Here is a 14,522-nt window from a genome sequence, read left to right as displayed (position 1 = left end):
GAAGGAAACACATTCGTAGAGGACACATAGGAGACGGAGGGTAAAAAACGAGAACAAGAAGGGAATATGTAGACAGCGCTCGCGGAAGGAAACAGGACTCTATTGTATCTGTATCGTTCCAACGCAGCAACGCCAAAGGTCTATCGCGGGTAAACAAGGGCGTGGTAATGTTACAGTCCCTGACTGTCGGGTTGCCGACTCACCGCCTGTTTCCAGCGCGGATAAGCGGGCAATGTTCGGCAGGCGGGTTCTAGAAAGGTTCATGACGGTGAGGTGATTTAAGCGGTGCTCTCCTTGAGGTAACTGTGGAAAGGTACAATTGTCAGCGCTCTGCAATTCGCCGTTTCGGATCGTTCGGGATGGCACATACGTGATGAGGTCGTTCCTCTCCTTGCCCTTCTTGAGACCACCGAAGGCCATCTTGGTACCGGGGATGAACTTCTTGGGGTTCTCAAGGTAGGAGAACTGCAGACAACATTAGCCACAATTCTTCTATACAATGTGCGATATGGTGAGCGGAGCATACCAGAGTGTTCTCATCCCAGGTGACACCAGCCTGCTTGTTGGCGTCGGTGTAGGCGTAGCCCTCGGAAGAACCGGTCTTACGGCCGAAGAGACCGTGCAAGTTGGGGCCGACCTTGTGGCCACCGTTGGCCTCAACGGTGTGGCACTGAGCGCAACGAGTCTGGATGCGATGTTAATAAACTGTCCTGTCCGAGCAAATGTCATCTTGCGACGCAGAGCGATCACAACTCACCTGGAAGAGCTTGGCACCCTTGGCGGAGTCACCTGAATCGAAGTCGATATTAGCGAGCTGTTGTTTGGCTTTCTCTGCCGCCTCGGCCTCTCTCTTCTCCCTTTCTGCCATTTCCTCGCGACGTTGGATCCAGCAAGGTAGAACAAAGGCATCCCAGCTCATGATGACAGATGTGACGCTCGACTTAGGCTGTGATTGTGATTCGACTTTTGTCTTCCGACGTATCGTTGTTTAAAGAGTAAAAGCCTGCGGTTTGCGAAAACGTAGAGCAAACGCGACAGCAAACGCGATGGATCGAGTCACAGCAGGCAGAAGTTTCGAGCGCCAGCAACAGCCATCATAAAGCGGGAAACCATCACGGCATTGGGTGAATGCAGTGTTTGAAAGCACCAGTGAATGAAGAGCCTCCGAAGAAGACAAGGAGCGGCCAAAACAAGGAAAACTGCGTCAGCTTACCGGGAGCGAAAGAAGCGTCCTTGCCCATTTTGAATGTGTGTGAAGGGATTTAAAGGGTATTAAAAGGTGTAAGAGTAATATACAAAGGAATTGGTCTTGCGGAGGATATCCTGGGGAAAATAGAAGCGATGGAGGAGAGAAATCGGACGAGGGAAGAAAAACTTGCGATCAATTTGTACAAGAGCGGCCAGCCTTTGCCCCCAACGCCTCCCGTGATCCGGGTTGCGGCCAATCAGGGATGAGATGATTCAGCACAACGGGCGCTTCCGGGACAAGATGCCGGTGTCTTTTTTGAGCCATGCTCCATGTTTTCCAAGAATTGTCTCCATTTACCCAGATCGATCTGACCGAGTTCTGGTCAATTGACCCCTGTGCATGCCAGGCTTGAGACTCCATGCTTTTTTTTTCTTTGGAGTTCCTACACTACTCTACAATAGGAGATGATACTCGCTGAATCCCTTCCGAGCATATAGCGGCTTTTCTGCCGGCGACTGACGTAGCGCTTCCGAATGATCTCATCCTCTGTTCATACTTGCCATATTTGTGCCTCCGTCATGGTGGCCCAGTTCCCTACGTAACACACACAAATATAGGGCGGTAACTACGGAGAAGACCCGGAGAAGATACGGAGTTGGGCCACCGCAATTGAACTGTTTCTGGTCCCGCAAAGCCCTGGTGTTGGAAATCCGCGCGCCATCATTTGTCCTCCGAGTTTGGCCGACTTGTCATGGGAATTCGTGTTGTTCCGCTCCGCCGGGGACAATCCCGAGGTGGCCTGAGGCAGAGGGAACAACAGCCTCAACAGGCACCAGGAACCGCGTACTTGGTTTATTGCAAGCACATGCACATGCACATAGAAAGAGTTCATGAGTATCTATGCACTTAACAGATACACAACATATGTGTTTGGTATCTTTCACAGTAATTCTTATCCAATCTCCAGCAGTAGCACAGCGTAGACTCAACGAAATCATAATCACGTGATCCGTATATCCTCCGCAGCGCCAGGAAAAAAATACCCGCGCCGCAACACCAACAGGCCAGGCATTTCCCAGCAGCCAACTCTAGCTCTCATCTGCGGTGCACCTCACCAGTCAGCCTCCACCTCTCTTTCTCTATACACAATGCCGCCCGTCACAATCCCCCAATTCCTCCTCCCCCGGGGCGCTCCCTCCCCGCTCAGCCTCCGCGCCTTGAGCCGGCGAACCACCTACCGCATCACCAGCAGCACCACCCAGCGATGCGCCTCCGATGACAGCAAACCCCGCGTGCTGTCCAAGCCCGACAAGTTCCGTCCTCCATCTCACCCCGCGCGCCGGGTCGTCCAAACCCGCAATGGGAAGGTTGTCAGCAGCGGCCCGATCAACTACCCGGGGCCGAAGCTCAGCGAGAAGGAAAAGGAAGAGCAGAAGCACAGGCAGTACCCAAACATGTTCCCGCCTGAGGGGACCGTCATGCACAAGTTCTTGACGAATCGGTGGATTCATATTTGGATTGCGATGGTGAGACATCCACATCCCTCCTTGTGTATTTGTTCGATTGCAAAATGATATACGAGTGGTATGGGTTTACTAACGTCCAATGTGATCTGTGTAGGGTGTACTGACCTCCTTGGCTACTTTCACATTTACCACGAACTTCAAGCACTCGTCACCGTTCGCTCATTTGCTGCCGCCGTGGTCGGCGCTGCTGTCGCACCCCATTGATACGGTTCGGCAGGCCATTTCGGTGTTCCGCATGCATGTGCAGCACAACTCGATCGAGACGAGGGAGAAGCGTCGCAGACGGGTGGACGATGCTGAGAAGAGACGGCAGTATCGGGTTGCTCATGGGTTGGAGGAGCCTAATGAGAAGGATGTTGCTGGTGCTGATGGAAAGGGGGAGGTGGCTGTGGATGACCAGTCTCCTGTGGCTAAGGAGCAGCAGAGTGAGGATGATAAGAATGTGTATGTTGATTGGGAGGGTAACAAGCGGCCTGTTAAGAAGTGGTTGGGGATTTGGTGAGAGCGTGGCTGGAAAGCCTTTATAGTTAGAGGCATTACATCGACATCGTCAAGCATTGTATATTAGCCTTTGTTCTCTTCTCATGTATTATCTGTTTGGACAGGTCTAGTCATGTGCTTTGTCATAGCAATGTTTGTTAGTCTGATATACTCTACTGCATTCATCTGACGCAAGCCCTATTTGGCTGCACATCTTCCAGCAGGCGCTTAAATGATTTCAACTACTATGCCGCAGTGAAGAAACAATACTGATATTTCAGAGAAATAGTTCCCGTCTCCATATAGCATGAGCTTGAACATTATCAAGACATTGCAGGTGCATGATGGTTCACATAGAGCCGCAGGGCGCGTTGCTATGTCATTGATTGAACACTACAAGAGTCAAAAATCACTAAGATACTTCTGCTATATTCGCTGCACTTACAAAGCATCAGCAAGCTTCCTAGAAAGCACCTACACAAGCCCACGGACGCAGATCGCAAACGTCGCATGTGTGATCTGCTCATCAACCGCTACAGAGCCAAGCGCTGCGGAATCAATATGCAAGGCTCACTACTTTGCCAGACTCCTTCTTGAAGAGATAGTAGACATAGACTACTCCTTATTTCTCACAAGAGCAGGGCTCCACAGATCTTCATTCATCTTTCAATCAAATGTAGAACATGCCCTATATCATCTCCTGCATGTGATAAGCTTCTCCACACGCCGTGGTTCACCAACTGCGGGGAAAAAGCGAGTGATTTAACAAGCACTGAAATCAACAAAATACTTGCATGATCAACCTTCAACTTATCGCTTAGTTAATACTGTTTCCAGTGGAGCAGTCTTCATCCACGATATAAATCCACATCCCACTGTAGACAGTCGGCTATCTATACCACGCGATCCTACTGACATTCCTTGATCGGATGCGGATGACGTCGACCACTTCCAGCTTCCGCGATCGATCGATCCAGACGAAACAAATAAATACATCGCAACTCCACACTCAAACTCCAGGTCCTTCAACTTTATTCTATAACCCAAGCTGAAAGAAAGAAAATAACCAACCATGCCCTGGTCCGCCGCACTCCCTCAGGCGATGTTCGCCCACCCCCTAGTATCCATCGTGACGCCTATCGCGACAGGTTCTCTAATCGGGTACCATACCAACCGTGAGCTTCCCCCACTCCCATACCTCTCCCCTTTGAAGAGATACAAATACTGAGACAAACCAGGCAAAGGCCGCACGAAACAAACCTACCACTCCCTCAAAAAGCCCCCTCTCTACCCGCCAACCTGGGCCTTCCCCGTCGTCTGGACCGTCCTGTATGGCATGATGGGTTTCGCCATTCACCACGCAACAGTCTCAGGAACCATAGCCAGCGCATACCCTCCTTCACTATCATCACCATCATCAATCGTCCAAGACTGGACCGTCAAGTCGCAGACGCTATACATCTCTCAACTGGCGTTGAACCATCTCTGGATGCCACTGTTCTTCATGTTCCGGAAGCCGGCGTGGGCATTGGCCGATCTGCTGCTTCTGAGTGGGAATGTGGCGGCGTTGATGCATATCTGGTGGAAGCATGACCGGGTGGCTTTTTGGTTGATGACGCCGTATGCGGCTTGGTTGGGGGTGGCGACGTATTTGAATGCTGGGGTGGGGATTTTGAATAATTGGGTGATTGGGGGTGGGGAGAGGAAGGAGGAGTGATTATGATGGATGATGTACTATATGTGGTTGTATGTTCACGGGTGTTTTGAGGCGTGGATCAAATTTGGATTGATTGTGTAAGGTAGTATATATGTTGGCGTAGGAAATAGTACTATGTCTTCTTATTTAATAAATGTAGTGCGGGTGTGTTCTCGGCTCCTTGCAGGGTATCAGAGAAGATGCCATGGACGATGCGGATGTTATCTCATGGAGCATCAGTTCCTCATTTCTGAATAAAACTGCAATATAGAGTTCCTAGGGCCGTGGGCAATGAAGTTGGGCGCCGCCTATCTCCCCTAACAAGACGATCAGGCATAAATGTGATTTGTTTGATTCTAAAGCTCGTTCAGTATGTTGTGTTCTCCTTGTCTTGGCTTCTTTAATCATGTAAGATTGGCAGGCATTTATATCTAAACCATCTCAGGTCTTTAGATGCCACCATACAAGATCTGTCCTTCAAAGTAAGATATCTACAGCAGTCCATTAGTCGTTCCTAGAGAATGGCATTGAAAGTTCGGCACTCATCATGAACTATGAAATATCAGCAAGATAAACGAATTTTTTCAGCAAAGAGAAACAAACGTGAAGTTGTCACTCTCCGTATGCTTTTATGCTTTGGCGGCCTTGACTTGGGCTGGGATCTAGATTCATTTGCAGGCGTGACGCCCATGTTTGCAGTGAACTGTTGGCTCACTGTCTTAGCTTTCGAAGCCCATTGCATTTTCATCCGATTAGTGGCAGTTCCTGGAACTCTTCAAAAAGCCTGATATCCTTGGTGTCAATCAATCCCACACGGTTTAGCTTACTTTGGGGTTCGAGACCATCCGGGTATAATGGCTTTTCCTGGTAAGTATGCAACGATTGATGTTGGACTGCATTCCATTATACGATGCTGCATCTCATTCTGTCCGTCCAGCTTGTATGTGCCCACTTGGTATGCCTACCCTGCCTTGTCCATCACCAACCTATCTGAATGTCATCATATTTTCCTGATGCTTGCGCTTTCTATGACCGACCCCGTACGACTCAACCCACTGGGGTTTGTATAATAGACGTTCATCTCCTCATATGAGTTCCATTCTCCGTCTACCAGTACGCTGGTGCCGCATTTGATATCAACACCAACATCAATGGATCTCTACTCCAGCGGTTCAAAGTACTGTCCTTCTGTTCGAAATCTCTTGATATGGTTCCATCCATATCCATCATAGTCTCAATAAATTGACAGTCCACTTTATACTTATGAGATTCTGAAAATGTCGAGTCTTCCAGAGGTCGTTCTAGCCCACTCAGTGGAAGGTGGCATCACCACTCGCCCCCTCCCCCGGCCGGCCGCTTATTGCTTTATTGGATGTTAAAAGCGCCGTCAAGTACTAGACTGGGAATAAAATATCGCGGCTACTAATACTGCTAGTCTCAAGAATTGACGGGGAACTGTACCCTAAAATGGGCCCGTCGAAGCGGCTGCAAGCTTATAGTAAGAAGATTCTTTCCTGCAGTCGAATGCTTTAGAATCATTCTTGATAAAGAAGTAATCCATTTATATTGGTGAAATGCGACGGTAAAGTGCCTCTATTTCTTTACCGGTTATATATTGCAGCCCCTTCATTTCAATCGTAGTGTAGCAGAAAAATAATCATACTTTCACTACTTTTAATGCAGGCTGACGGCAGGACAGTAATGTCATGTCTGTCAAGGTTCCACCCGTATATGAGAAAATTCTGTAGAACCAGCCATTACACTCTGAAGCTTTCTTGCATAGGCATTGCATGGCTTCATAGTGCTTGGTAATAATGGAAAATTTTCCGATACTCAGTAGTTTGATGAATGCCCTAGCTCATTGATGAATGAGAACTACCATCTCCCTGCACCAATAATGAATAAGGTGTCACAGCTTATCTCAATTCTGTCAGCGTCCATTTCAGAACCATTACGTGCCATTATCTGTATTATGCTTTCACTTTGATCAATGTCAATATACTCACCTGCTTTCACCAGACTTCAGTCCCCCTTGGTCTTTTCCTTTTCAATCTTTTGTGCTGCCGGAAATAAGCATTCACTGTTGTATGTGAACGGCGTAACCGCAAACCAAGCCTGACGTGATAATTGCTTCTTGCGACTCGGAAGGTTTAGATTCAAGCGAATCCTACGTTCCGGATCAAGGAAACAACGTTATTTTTCCTAATTTCTCTTTATGGCTTCTTCACTGATCTCCATAATGGCCGCCAACTCGTTGGATTTGCCGTTGGCAAACGTGCCATCCGCTATTACTTGCGCTGCAGCTTGTCCCAGATTTTCTAACGTCCCACAAGTTCGCATCATGGCTTCAGGCAAGTGCACCTTCGTTTTTACAACCGGCCAGCTAAAATTTCATTGCCCGTGCGAGAAAGGGGAATTCCACTTGGGTTCGATGGTCGACCCCAACGAGGAGTGTAAGCTATGTGATCACCAACTTCAATTGCATCAAGATGCTGTTCCATTCAAGCCTTCATCTATCTACGGTTTCCAGCCACAAGGTCCGCCCCATCTTCCCACAGTTTTCAAAGCTGTAGCTTCAGTGATAATTGATGAAGACGTAAAGGACACCGGACTCTGCCGAATAGGTTCGATGCTATCCCTACCTTCACATGCCATAGCTGACGATGTTCATCGGTGATAGCGGACGATGTAACTGTTTCCCCAAGGCAACACACAGTAGCTGAATTGATCAAGCTCATCGATGCCTACCCCGTCGTCCACGTCAGAGGAACCCCAGCCAGTGGGAAAACAACGCTGGCGCGGTTACTTCGCGATAGTTTGCAAGATCAGGGACGCATCGTCCCATTCGTCCACACTTGGAAGCAAAATCTTGATGAACTTGACTCAGAGCCTTGGGTGGCACTTGCTATGGCGCTCAAGCAACGACTTCCACCCGTTCATATCCCAAACCTCATGAGCAACGAGGTTGTTATGATTGTGGACGAAGCGCAAATGTCATACGATGATGATTACCTGTGGAACTTTATAATCAAGTCATTGATAGACAAGCCTGATAGATATAAACTCCGAGTTTGTCTCTTCTGCTGCTATGGAAGTCCATCGATGGGTCTGGAGCCGCCTCAGGGTTCCAAATTCTTTACTCCAGTCACTATTCCCGAAACACAACGCATAACGCTCACACCCCAGTTGTGTAGTGAATCACCGAAGATTGGCCTCTCTTATACTGAATCAGAGTTCAATGACGTCCTTTGCCGTATAGTTCGATACGAATTCTCCAATCTGGTTGTTACAATTGATGAGGAAGCTAAGAGATATGTGTTCTCGCTTACGAACGGGCATCCCGGAGGCGTAACGGCGATGATACGGTTCATCTGCGAGGTATGCTCCGAATTTTGCTCCCTAATGGTGTCTATATTCGTTTTAGACTGAACGCCACCGCTAATATTGCAGTAGACCTATCGCACCGACATGAAACATGACAGGACGTTTGTGATATCCCAGCAGCATGTTCTCAACATCCTTGACGGTAATGAGGACTCTGCTTTTGAATTCCTGGTGAAATGCGGTGTCGCTCGCTCTTTCCCACGACCAATAGACCTTAAAAGTCCAGTCTATGAAATATTTTGCGAGATTGCGGAGAAAGGACACATTGATTGGGAGCAGAGACCAGGGTTGGAGGTCTGCTACGTGAGAGGCTGGATCCACAGGGTACTTGCGGGTCTCACAGCGAACCTGGAAGAATATGAAATTGCTGTTCTGCCATCCCGGCTGCATGAGAAGTAAGTATCTTTGTACACTACTGATGTTGCTCATACTAATAGAACCTTAGGTGGATTCAGTACCTCATTGGTCGAGACAAAAGACCCTTGCCGACGCGCTTCACATACTTGACTCAGCTGTGTATGGAGATTCTACCTGAGTTTTCGAGGATGAACTTGAAACATTCCACTACCAGCAAGATCCTGTCAACTGCAGCACAACCGAGATTCGTTGAAGCACAGTATCAAGATGAGTTCTATAGGTCGTTTTGTAAGCTGGCAGGGCGAGGGGTTCCAATATCTACTGAGTGGGCCAGGACGAATTCTGGAAGAGTTGATTTTTTCATACCTGAGAAGAAGTGGGCAGTAGAGCTATTGAGAGCATATGATAGAGTCGATGACCATATCAGGAGATTTCAAAAGGGCGGGCAGTAATTTCAATGGCTGGAGAAGAAAGATGTCGATGATTGGATCGTTATCAATTGCGCTACCAGCGTACCGACTTCAGGTTTGTTCGCTAGTATTTTCTGCATTTGTCATTAATCTTGCTGACAACTTCATAGTTTATGATGAGTGCCGGCTTTTCCACGCATTTTTCTTGAACGACTTCACAGAGTTACATATTTTCAATCACAAAAAGGAGAAATTGTGTGGCCCTATCTGTCTAACGAACTGAAGGTAAGCAATTGTGACTCCTCTGTAGGTTTTCCATTGTGGTTAGAGAGGTTCAAATGTGAGGATCGTGTCTTAGTGAGGAAAGGGTTATTTTTGTTTCAATAGGTTATTCCTGACAGTTGCAAAGACCAAGAATTCTGTGAGGCTTTGATAAGACTGGCCCACAATTTGCTTCAAACCTATCCCACGGGCCTAATAATACTAGTATATTTTCTGATTGTATACAGTCAAAGAGGATAGTAGATACTTAGTGAAAGAAGAGGAGAAGGCAATGAAAGCTGTTCATGTATTACTATTATTCTCAAACGATTTAGCTCCAGGTTGTATACACAATGAAGATAAACCCTTACAACTCGGATGGTATATCTGCTTCCTCTCAGACGTACTAGTATAGTATGTGGGATGCCAAGGTTCGCAGGTATTACTATCTGCGAATAATGATGGCCTTATGGGTTTCTTTGAGAGACTCACTTCTAAAAGTCTTCCTTACATCAGGCCAGCAGCAGTATAGTAGGCCCGATGATTTAGTTGCTAGAGTAATCTTCTTTGGACATCCAGCTAACTCTATAATAGTAGTAGATAATCAATCTCTTATGGGTCCTATTGCGCTTTAGGAGTTAACCCTTCCAGATTCCATAACCTCTCTGCTATCCGGTGGAATACTAGAATCGTGAGTTTACAGACTCAGGACGCGCATCTCTTAAAAGCTCTACTCCGCTATTTGAGATCGACCGGATCATCGTACCCAGAGTACAATAAACAGATACTGATTAACAGATTCATTTATCAAATATGTATCTTAACTAACAGCTCAGAAATACAGGATTTGAGTGTTATGTAGAAAGCCTGCCTTATAACCTGTCAAACCAGTATTTTGAGCCAAATAGGTTAAGAGAATAATATACATCGCAGGGTACCTTATCACCACATGACCTATACCCACGTGACCGATAACAAAGCTACTGCCCATTTCCCCTCACCACCCCCATCATTACTCAAATCAACAAACACCACCATCTCTCCTCCTCATCTTCACAATCTCTCTATTATCTTCCCCACACGAAAACCTAATGACCCAACCCCAACCCCAACCATGAAAATGCCCCCCCTCCCATGGGCATGGCGACAGCACAAAACCATGACGCCCTTGAATTCTACCCAGCGTACTGTTTCAAGGCGTCCCCAACCCACTTCACCTGGGTGAAGATGGCCGCGGTGGATGTACTCAGATTGAAAAGAAGGCCGGAGTTTCCAGGTATCCCCTATCCCCTATCCCCGTTTTCCCCTACTCTCCTATCACTTTGCCTCGGTTGCATGTAGCACACAAATAATGTTGTACTTATCTTCATCTATCTTCATCTCCCTCCCTATTACATCCATCCATCTTAACCCCACTCATCAAAAAATTTATACATATAGATCCCAAAACCTACTTCCACAAAAACCACCCTATTTCATACATCTCCGTCCTGGGACTAATAACCTCTCGAACGGATCTACCAACGCTCACGATCCTAACGCTCGACGATAGCAGCGGTGCGACGCTCGACGTTGTGGTTCAGAAAGCCATCCCTACAATTTCCACATCCATGATACCACCACCACCACCACCATCTGGAATACACACACACATATCCCCTACAACCGCCCTTCCGCTGGACATAAGCCCATATACACCGGGGACGCTCGCGCACATGAAAGGCACGGTGACCACCTTCCGTGGCGTGAACCAGCTGCAGCTCGAGCGGATATTCCCTGTGCGGGACACGAACGCTGAGATGCGGTTCGTGGATCAGCGGTCGCGGTGTTTGGTGGAGGTGTTGGATGTGCCGTGGCGGTTGGGGCGGGAGGAGGTGGAGAGGTTGAGAGGGGAGGTGGAAGTGGAAGGAGAGGATGGAGGTGTTGGTGTTGGTGTGGGTATGGATGAGGAGGAGGAGAGGGGGAGACGGAGGAAGAGGAGGAGAGAAGAGAGAGAGGAGAGGGATCGGAGGAGGATTTGGAAGATGTGGGAGAGGGAGGAGAGGGGGAGGGAGAGGGAGGCGGAGGTTTGTAGGGTTGAGGGGGGAGGGTTATGAGGGTTATTGAGGGGAGGAAGGTGAAGAGGGTGGATGGGGGTGGATGATGTGTGTGCGATCCCGAAAGGTGTGGTATTAGTGATATTATACATTTTATAGCAGAAGAGGAAGGGAGGACAAGGAGCCAAGGTTCATTAACTGAGGGAAGTTCGTGGTACACTTTCAAAAAGGAAAAAGGAATAAAGTCAGTGGCTAAACATAAGACGTAAGAAGCCAAGAATAATAATGAACGCTAGCATAAGTCATAACTCATAAACGGATATCTCTTTTCATACAAAAAGCGCGCCAGAACGATAAGTATTAATGGTCAAATACGGTCAGCATATCAATATCACCTATACCCATACGGTTTATAGTCGTAGCCGGTGGCCGCGCGATAGTAATCTTCGTCGCCGCCCCAGCTGCTGCGCTTGATCTTTTCTCGCTCGCTGTCTCGGGACCGCAGGGCATCGTATAGTCGCCTATCGCCATGATCGGGGCTAAGGTTGTGGTATTTGCGACTGTCGTCGATGTCTCCTGGGAGGGCAGATGTAGTTGAGGGGTAGTAGTAGTCATTGTCCGACAACCCTCCATATCGAGAGCCACTACCATGGCCTAACAGGTCGCTTTCGGAGTGCCTATAGTCGCCGCCTGTATGAGCCCCCCGTGACGGACTTCGAGATCGTCCGAACGTAGTTGTGGGACGTGAAGTCCCGGTGTGGAGGTGCGTCTCCGACATTCGGGGTCCGATCTCGATCGGGCCATCTTTCGAGCCAGATCCTGCGGACATCGAGTTCGCATGGCGATGGCTGGGTGCTTTATCTTCGTACACTTTACCGCCTCCAGGATGCGCAGTGTAGGGCTTCCTTTCGCGTTCAATAGGCCGCGATGGTACCTCTTTATCCTCATCATCGACAATGGCAGAAGATGATGTGCTATAGTAGGGCTGACGCTCACGCTCCCCCATTGAAGGGGTTGAGTCGACGGAGCTCACTGATGCTTTGTGTGCAGACTTCTTGTGACGCTGTGCGGCAACCTTTTTCAGCTCGTCCTCGGTGATGGGCGGCAAGTCGACGTTGCAAAATTCCATGATTTTCTGATCGATCTCTTCTCTCAATGCAAGGTCTGGGGCATCAGGGAACAAGCGCCTTGAGAACTCCTTGGGCAGTCTCTCGCTCCTGTTGTCGGGGTTGTTGATGGGCATGTTCAACAGCGCCTTCTGGAAGCGCTCGTACTCTTTCTCAGGGTGGGCTTGAATCATTAAAGTAGCCCAGCGGGCAAAACCACGAGGAGTCAGGCCCGGGATGTCAGGCCTCTCATGGAGTTTATGTTGTACGAGATGATGTTCCACTTCAAGCCTTCGCAGTAACCTCGAGATTTGGGATGTACGGTCGTCAAAGATGTCTAGTCATAGATCAGCAACAATTGCTCCATTACAGAGGCTCACAAGAACCGACCTTCCCAAGGGTATGGGTCAGACGACACACTTGTATCTGCATAGAACTGTTTCATCTTCTCAGGAACCACGACGAGAGTATTCTCCGGCGGGTAATTCTCAATCTACCCATCAATCTCGTTAGCCTCTAGAACACACCAGTTACGGACTGCACTTACAAGGTGGACTGCGATGCCGCGCAATAGCATGCTGAGCTTTTCTGTTGGCTTCCCGTCCTCGAAGAACTTGCCCCATACTTTATCCAACGTTGTCATTTCAGTTACCGTAGCTTCCCTCGATGGCGGCTTTGGTCGGGACTCCATGCTCTGGTGATGGTCGCTGACCTGACTCTGGCTTGTTGGCGATCCACGTCTTTCACCCGGCTGCCCCACGGATGGTCCGGGGAATAAATGAGGACTGCTGGGATGTACAGGCGGCACAGGTGCTTGGTATTCCGGGTTACCCTGTGGGATCTTAGGCGGTGGTGGAGGGGTATTCTGCGGCCTAGGTGAATGAGACGGTTCACCATACATGGCGGCTGTAGCTGGATGACTCCATTGCGGCGGCGGCGGTGGTGGTGACGGTTGCTGATCACCTTGCAAATTGTCCAACCCCGTCGCTTTCAGCTGTTGTATCACCGTCGCAGTTATCTGAGAGACCACCTCTGGAGACAGATAGGCTGGAGAGTCAGCCTGGCGAAAGGCCGAATTCACAGCCTCGTTGATCCTCGCGGGAGGAGGTGGTGGTGGTTGCTGCTGCTGCTGCTGCTGCTGCTGTTGCTGCCATGGAGCTGGCTCGTAGGGAGGCTTCGGATAGTAACCTGTCGGAGAAGCGGAGGTAGGAGGAACTTGAGGCTGAGGCATATTCACCTGCTCCGGCCCATATTGTGCGGGGTACGGAGGAGTGTAAGAAGATGCGCCATTTTCGGTTGGATTGGCATGGTTCATGCTTCCAAACTGCGAGTAAGAAGGACTGTTGGGGAAGCTGTTGTAAGCCATCGCGCCGGGTGCCGGGGCGCACGACGCCGGTCAGTGGTGTCTGCCCTGCCTGATCACGAGCGCAAGGTAATCAATCACCAGAGCAGCCTTGGGAGTGAGGTAAGAGCTGATGCAGGAAAAGGCTACAGGGAGAGCCAAGGACAGAAATATCAGAGCAACAGGAAGCAGAGGTGCGACAATCGTGTGGCAACGGACTGACTGGTCTGCACCAGAACAGAGGGAAAGAAGTAGAAAATAAAGACGGGGCAGGAAGAGGGGCGACGGATGCTGAAACCAACGGGATACACTCAGTGTGTAGCGAAGTGGGCTGGGTCTGGCAACAAAACAGAAAATAGAGCTGAAGACTGACAGCTTAAGTGGGTCGTCGCGTGTCTGATGCAGAAAGGAACAGAAAATCGAAAGACAAGGAAGAAAAAAAGCAGATGACAACTAAAAACAGATGTTGACACTTGACAGAGTCGTCTATGCTGGAAAGAAAAGAAAAGACAGGATGGCCGCCTACGTCATGGCCAGCGGGCTGCGGGGATCTCAATTGGAGACGGAATGGAATCATTTCGCCTTCGCTTCTTCTCTCTCGGCCACCCCCTTGGGTGACCTTCGACTTTCATCAATACTACCATTCGCCAATGGCAACTACAGAACTGGCTTCTTAAAATGACCATCGGTGGCGAATTTTCGATGTAGTGAAGCTCTACAACCATTTACAATGCG

At 48.9% G+C, this 14,522-nt stretch overlaps 6 protein-coding genes across 6 annotated transcripts; 4 read left to right on the top strand and 2 right to left on the bottom strand.

The window, feature by feature from the left end:
- Positions 1 to 278: 278 nt before the first annotated feature.
- BO83DRAFT_427738 (cytochrome c) lies at positions 279 to 919 on the bottom strand (the record flags this gene model as incomplete). The annotated part of the gene is made up of 4 exons (XM_025535363.1): positions 279 to 303; positions 371 to 465; positions 527 to 685; positions 758 to 919. 4 exons carry the CDS (start codon positions 917 to 919, stop codon positions 279 to 281), a joined length of 441 nt encoding a protein of 146 aa, XP_025387693.1.
- A 1,294-nt stretch (positions 920 to 2,213) lies between these two features.
- Positions 2,214 to 3,406, top strand: BO83DRAFT_379087 (uncharacterized protein). The gene is made up of 2 exons (XM_025531418.1): positions 2,214 to 2,715; positions 2,810 to 3,406. The coding sequence occupies exons 1-2, from the start codon at positions 2,338 to 2,340 to the stop codon at positions 3,215 to 3,217; spliced, it is 786 nt and encodes a 261-aa protein (XP_025387692.1). The 5' UTR covers positions 2,214 to 2,337; the 3' UTR covers positions 3,218 to 3,406.
- Positions 3,407 to 4,237: 831 nt separating this feature from the next.
- Positions 4,238 to 5,218, top strand: BO83DRAFT_379083 (TspO/MBR family protein). Its single transcript, XM_025531417.1, has 2 exons — positions 4,238 to 4,370; positions 4,434 to 5,218. Exons 1-2 carry the CDS (start codon positions 4,268 to 4,270, stop codon positions 4,910 to 4,912), a joined length of 582 nt encoding a protein of 193 aa, XP_025387691.1. The 5' UTR covers positions 4,238 to 4,267; the 3' UTR covers positions 4,913 to 5,218.
- A 1,912-nt stretch (positions 5,219 to 7,130) lies between these two features.
- BO83DRAFT_446512 (uncharacterized protein) lies at positions 7,131 to 9,084 on the top strand (the record flags this gene model as incomplete). The annotated part of the gene is made up of 4 exons (XM_025536600.1): positions 7,131 to 7,515; positions 7,572 to 8,269; positions 8,345 to 8,670; positions 8,721 to 9,084. The coding sequence occupies 4 exons, from the start codon at positions 7,131 to 7,133 to the stop codon at positions 9,082 to 9,084; spliced, it is 1,773 nt and encodes a 590-aa protein (XP_025387690.1).
- A 1,250-nt stretch (positions 9,085 to 10,334) lies between these two features.
- BO83DRAFT_446507 (OB-fold domain-containing protein) lies at positions 10,335 to 11,537 on the top strand (the record flags this gene model as incomplete). Its single annotated transcript, XM_025536599.1, has 3 exons — positions 10,335 to 10,579; positions 10,744 to 11,369; positions 11,499 to 11,537. Exons 1-3 carry the CDS (start codon positions 10,438 to 10,440, stop codon positions 11,535 to 11,537), a joined length of 807 nt encoding a protein of 268 aa, XP_025387689.1. The 5' UTR covers positions 10,335 to 10,437.
- BO83DRAFT_362385 (uncharacterized protein) lies at positions 11,448 to 14,248 on the bottom strand. The gene is made up of 3 exons (XM_025529506.1): positions 12,993 to 14,248; positions 12,836 to 12,938; positions 11,448 to 12,782 (listed from the first exon to the last, which is right to left on the bottom strand). The coding sequence occupies exons 1-3, from the start codon at positions 13,809 to 13,811 to the stop codon at positions 11,731 to 11,733; spliced, it is 1,974 nt and encodes a 657-aa protein (XP_025387688.1). The 5' UTR covers positions 13,812 to 14,248; the 3' UTR covers positions 11,448 to 11,730.
- Between the last annotated feature and the right edge of the window lie 274 nt (positions 14,249 to 14,522).

This window comes from Aspergillus eucalypticola, assembly GCF_003184535.1.
Source record: "Aspergillus eucalypticola CBS 122712 chromosome Unknown BO83scaffold_14, whole genome shotgun sequence".
Taxonomy (NCBI): Eukaryota; Fungi; Ascomycota; class Eurotiomycetes; order Eurotiales; family Aspergillaceae; genus Aspergillus; species Aspergillus eucalypticola.
Note: the sequence above shows the minus strand (reverse complement) of the source record. Positions and strands in the feature narration are given on the sequence as shown.

Excerpts from the sequence above, each read along its gene's own strand:
- BO83DRAFT_379087 (XM_025531418.1), top strand. The coding sequence starts at position 2,338 with ATGCCGCCCGTCACAATCCCCCAATTCCTCCTCCCCCGGGGCGCTCCC. Across the intron at positions 2,716-2,809 it reads TTCATATTTGGATTGCGATG|GGTGTACTGACCTCCTTGGC; the intron begins GTGAGACATCCA and ends TGATCTGTGTAG.
- BO83DRAFT_362385 (XM_025529506.1), bottom strand. The coding sequence starts at position 13,811 with ATGGCTTACAACAGCTTCCCCAACAGTCCTTCTTACTCGCAGTTTGGA. Across the intron at positions 12,939-12,992 it reads GCGGCATCGCAGTCCACCTT|ATTGAGAATTACCCGCCGGA; the intron begins GTAAGTGCAGTC and ends ATTGATGGGTAG. Across the intron at positions 12,783-12,835 it reads TGACCCATACCCTTGGGAAG|ACATCTTTGACGACCGTACA; the intron begins GTCGGTTCTTGT and ends ATCTATGACTAG.
- BO83DRAFT_379083 (XM_025531417.1), top strand. The coding sequence starts at position 4,268 with ATGCCCTGGTCCGCCGCACTCCCTCAGGCGATGTTCGCCCACCCCCTA. Across the intron at positions 4,371-4,433 it reads AATCGGGTACCATACCAACC|GCAAAGGCCGCACGAAACAA; the intron begins GTGAGCTTCCCC and ends GAGACAAACCAG.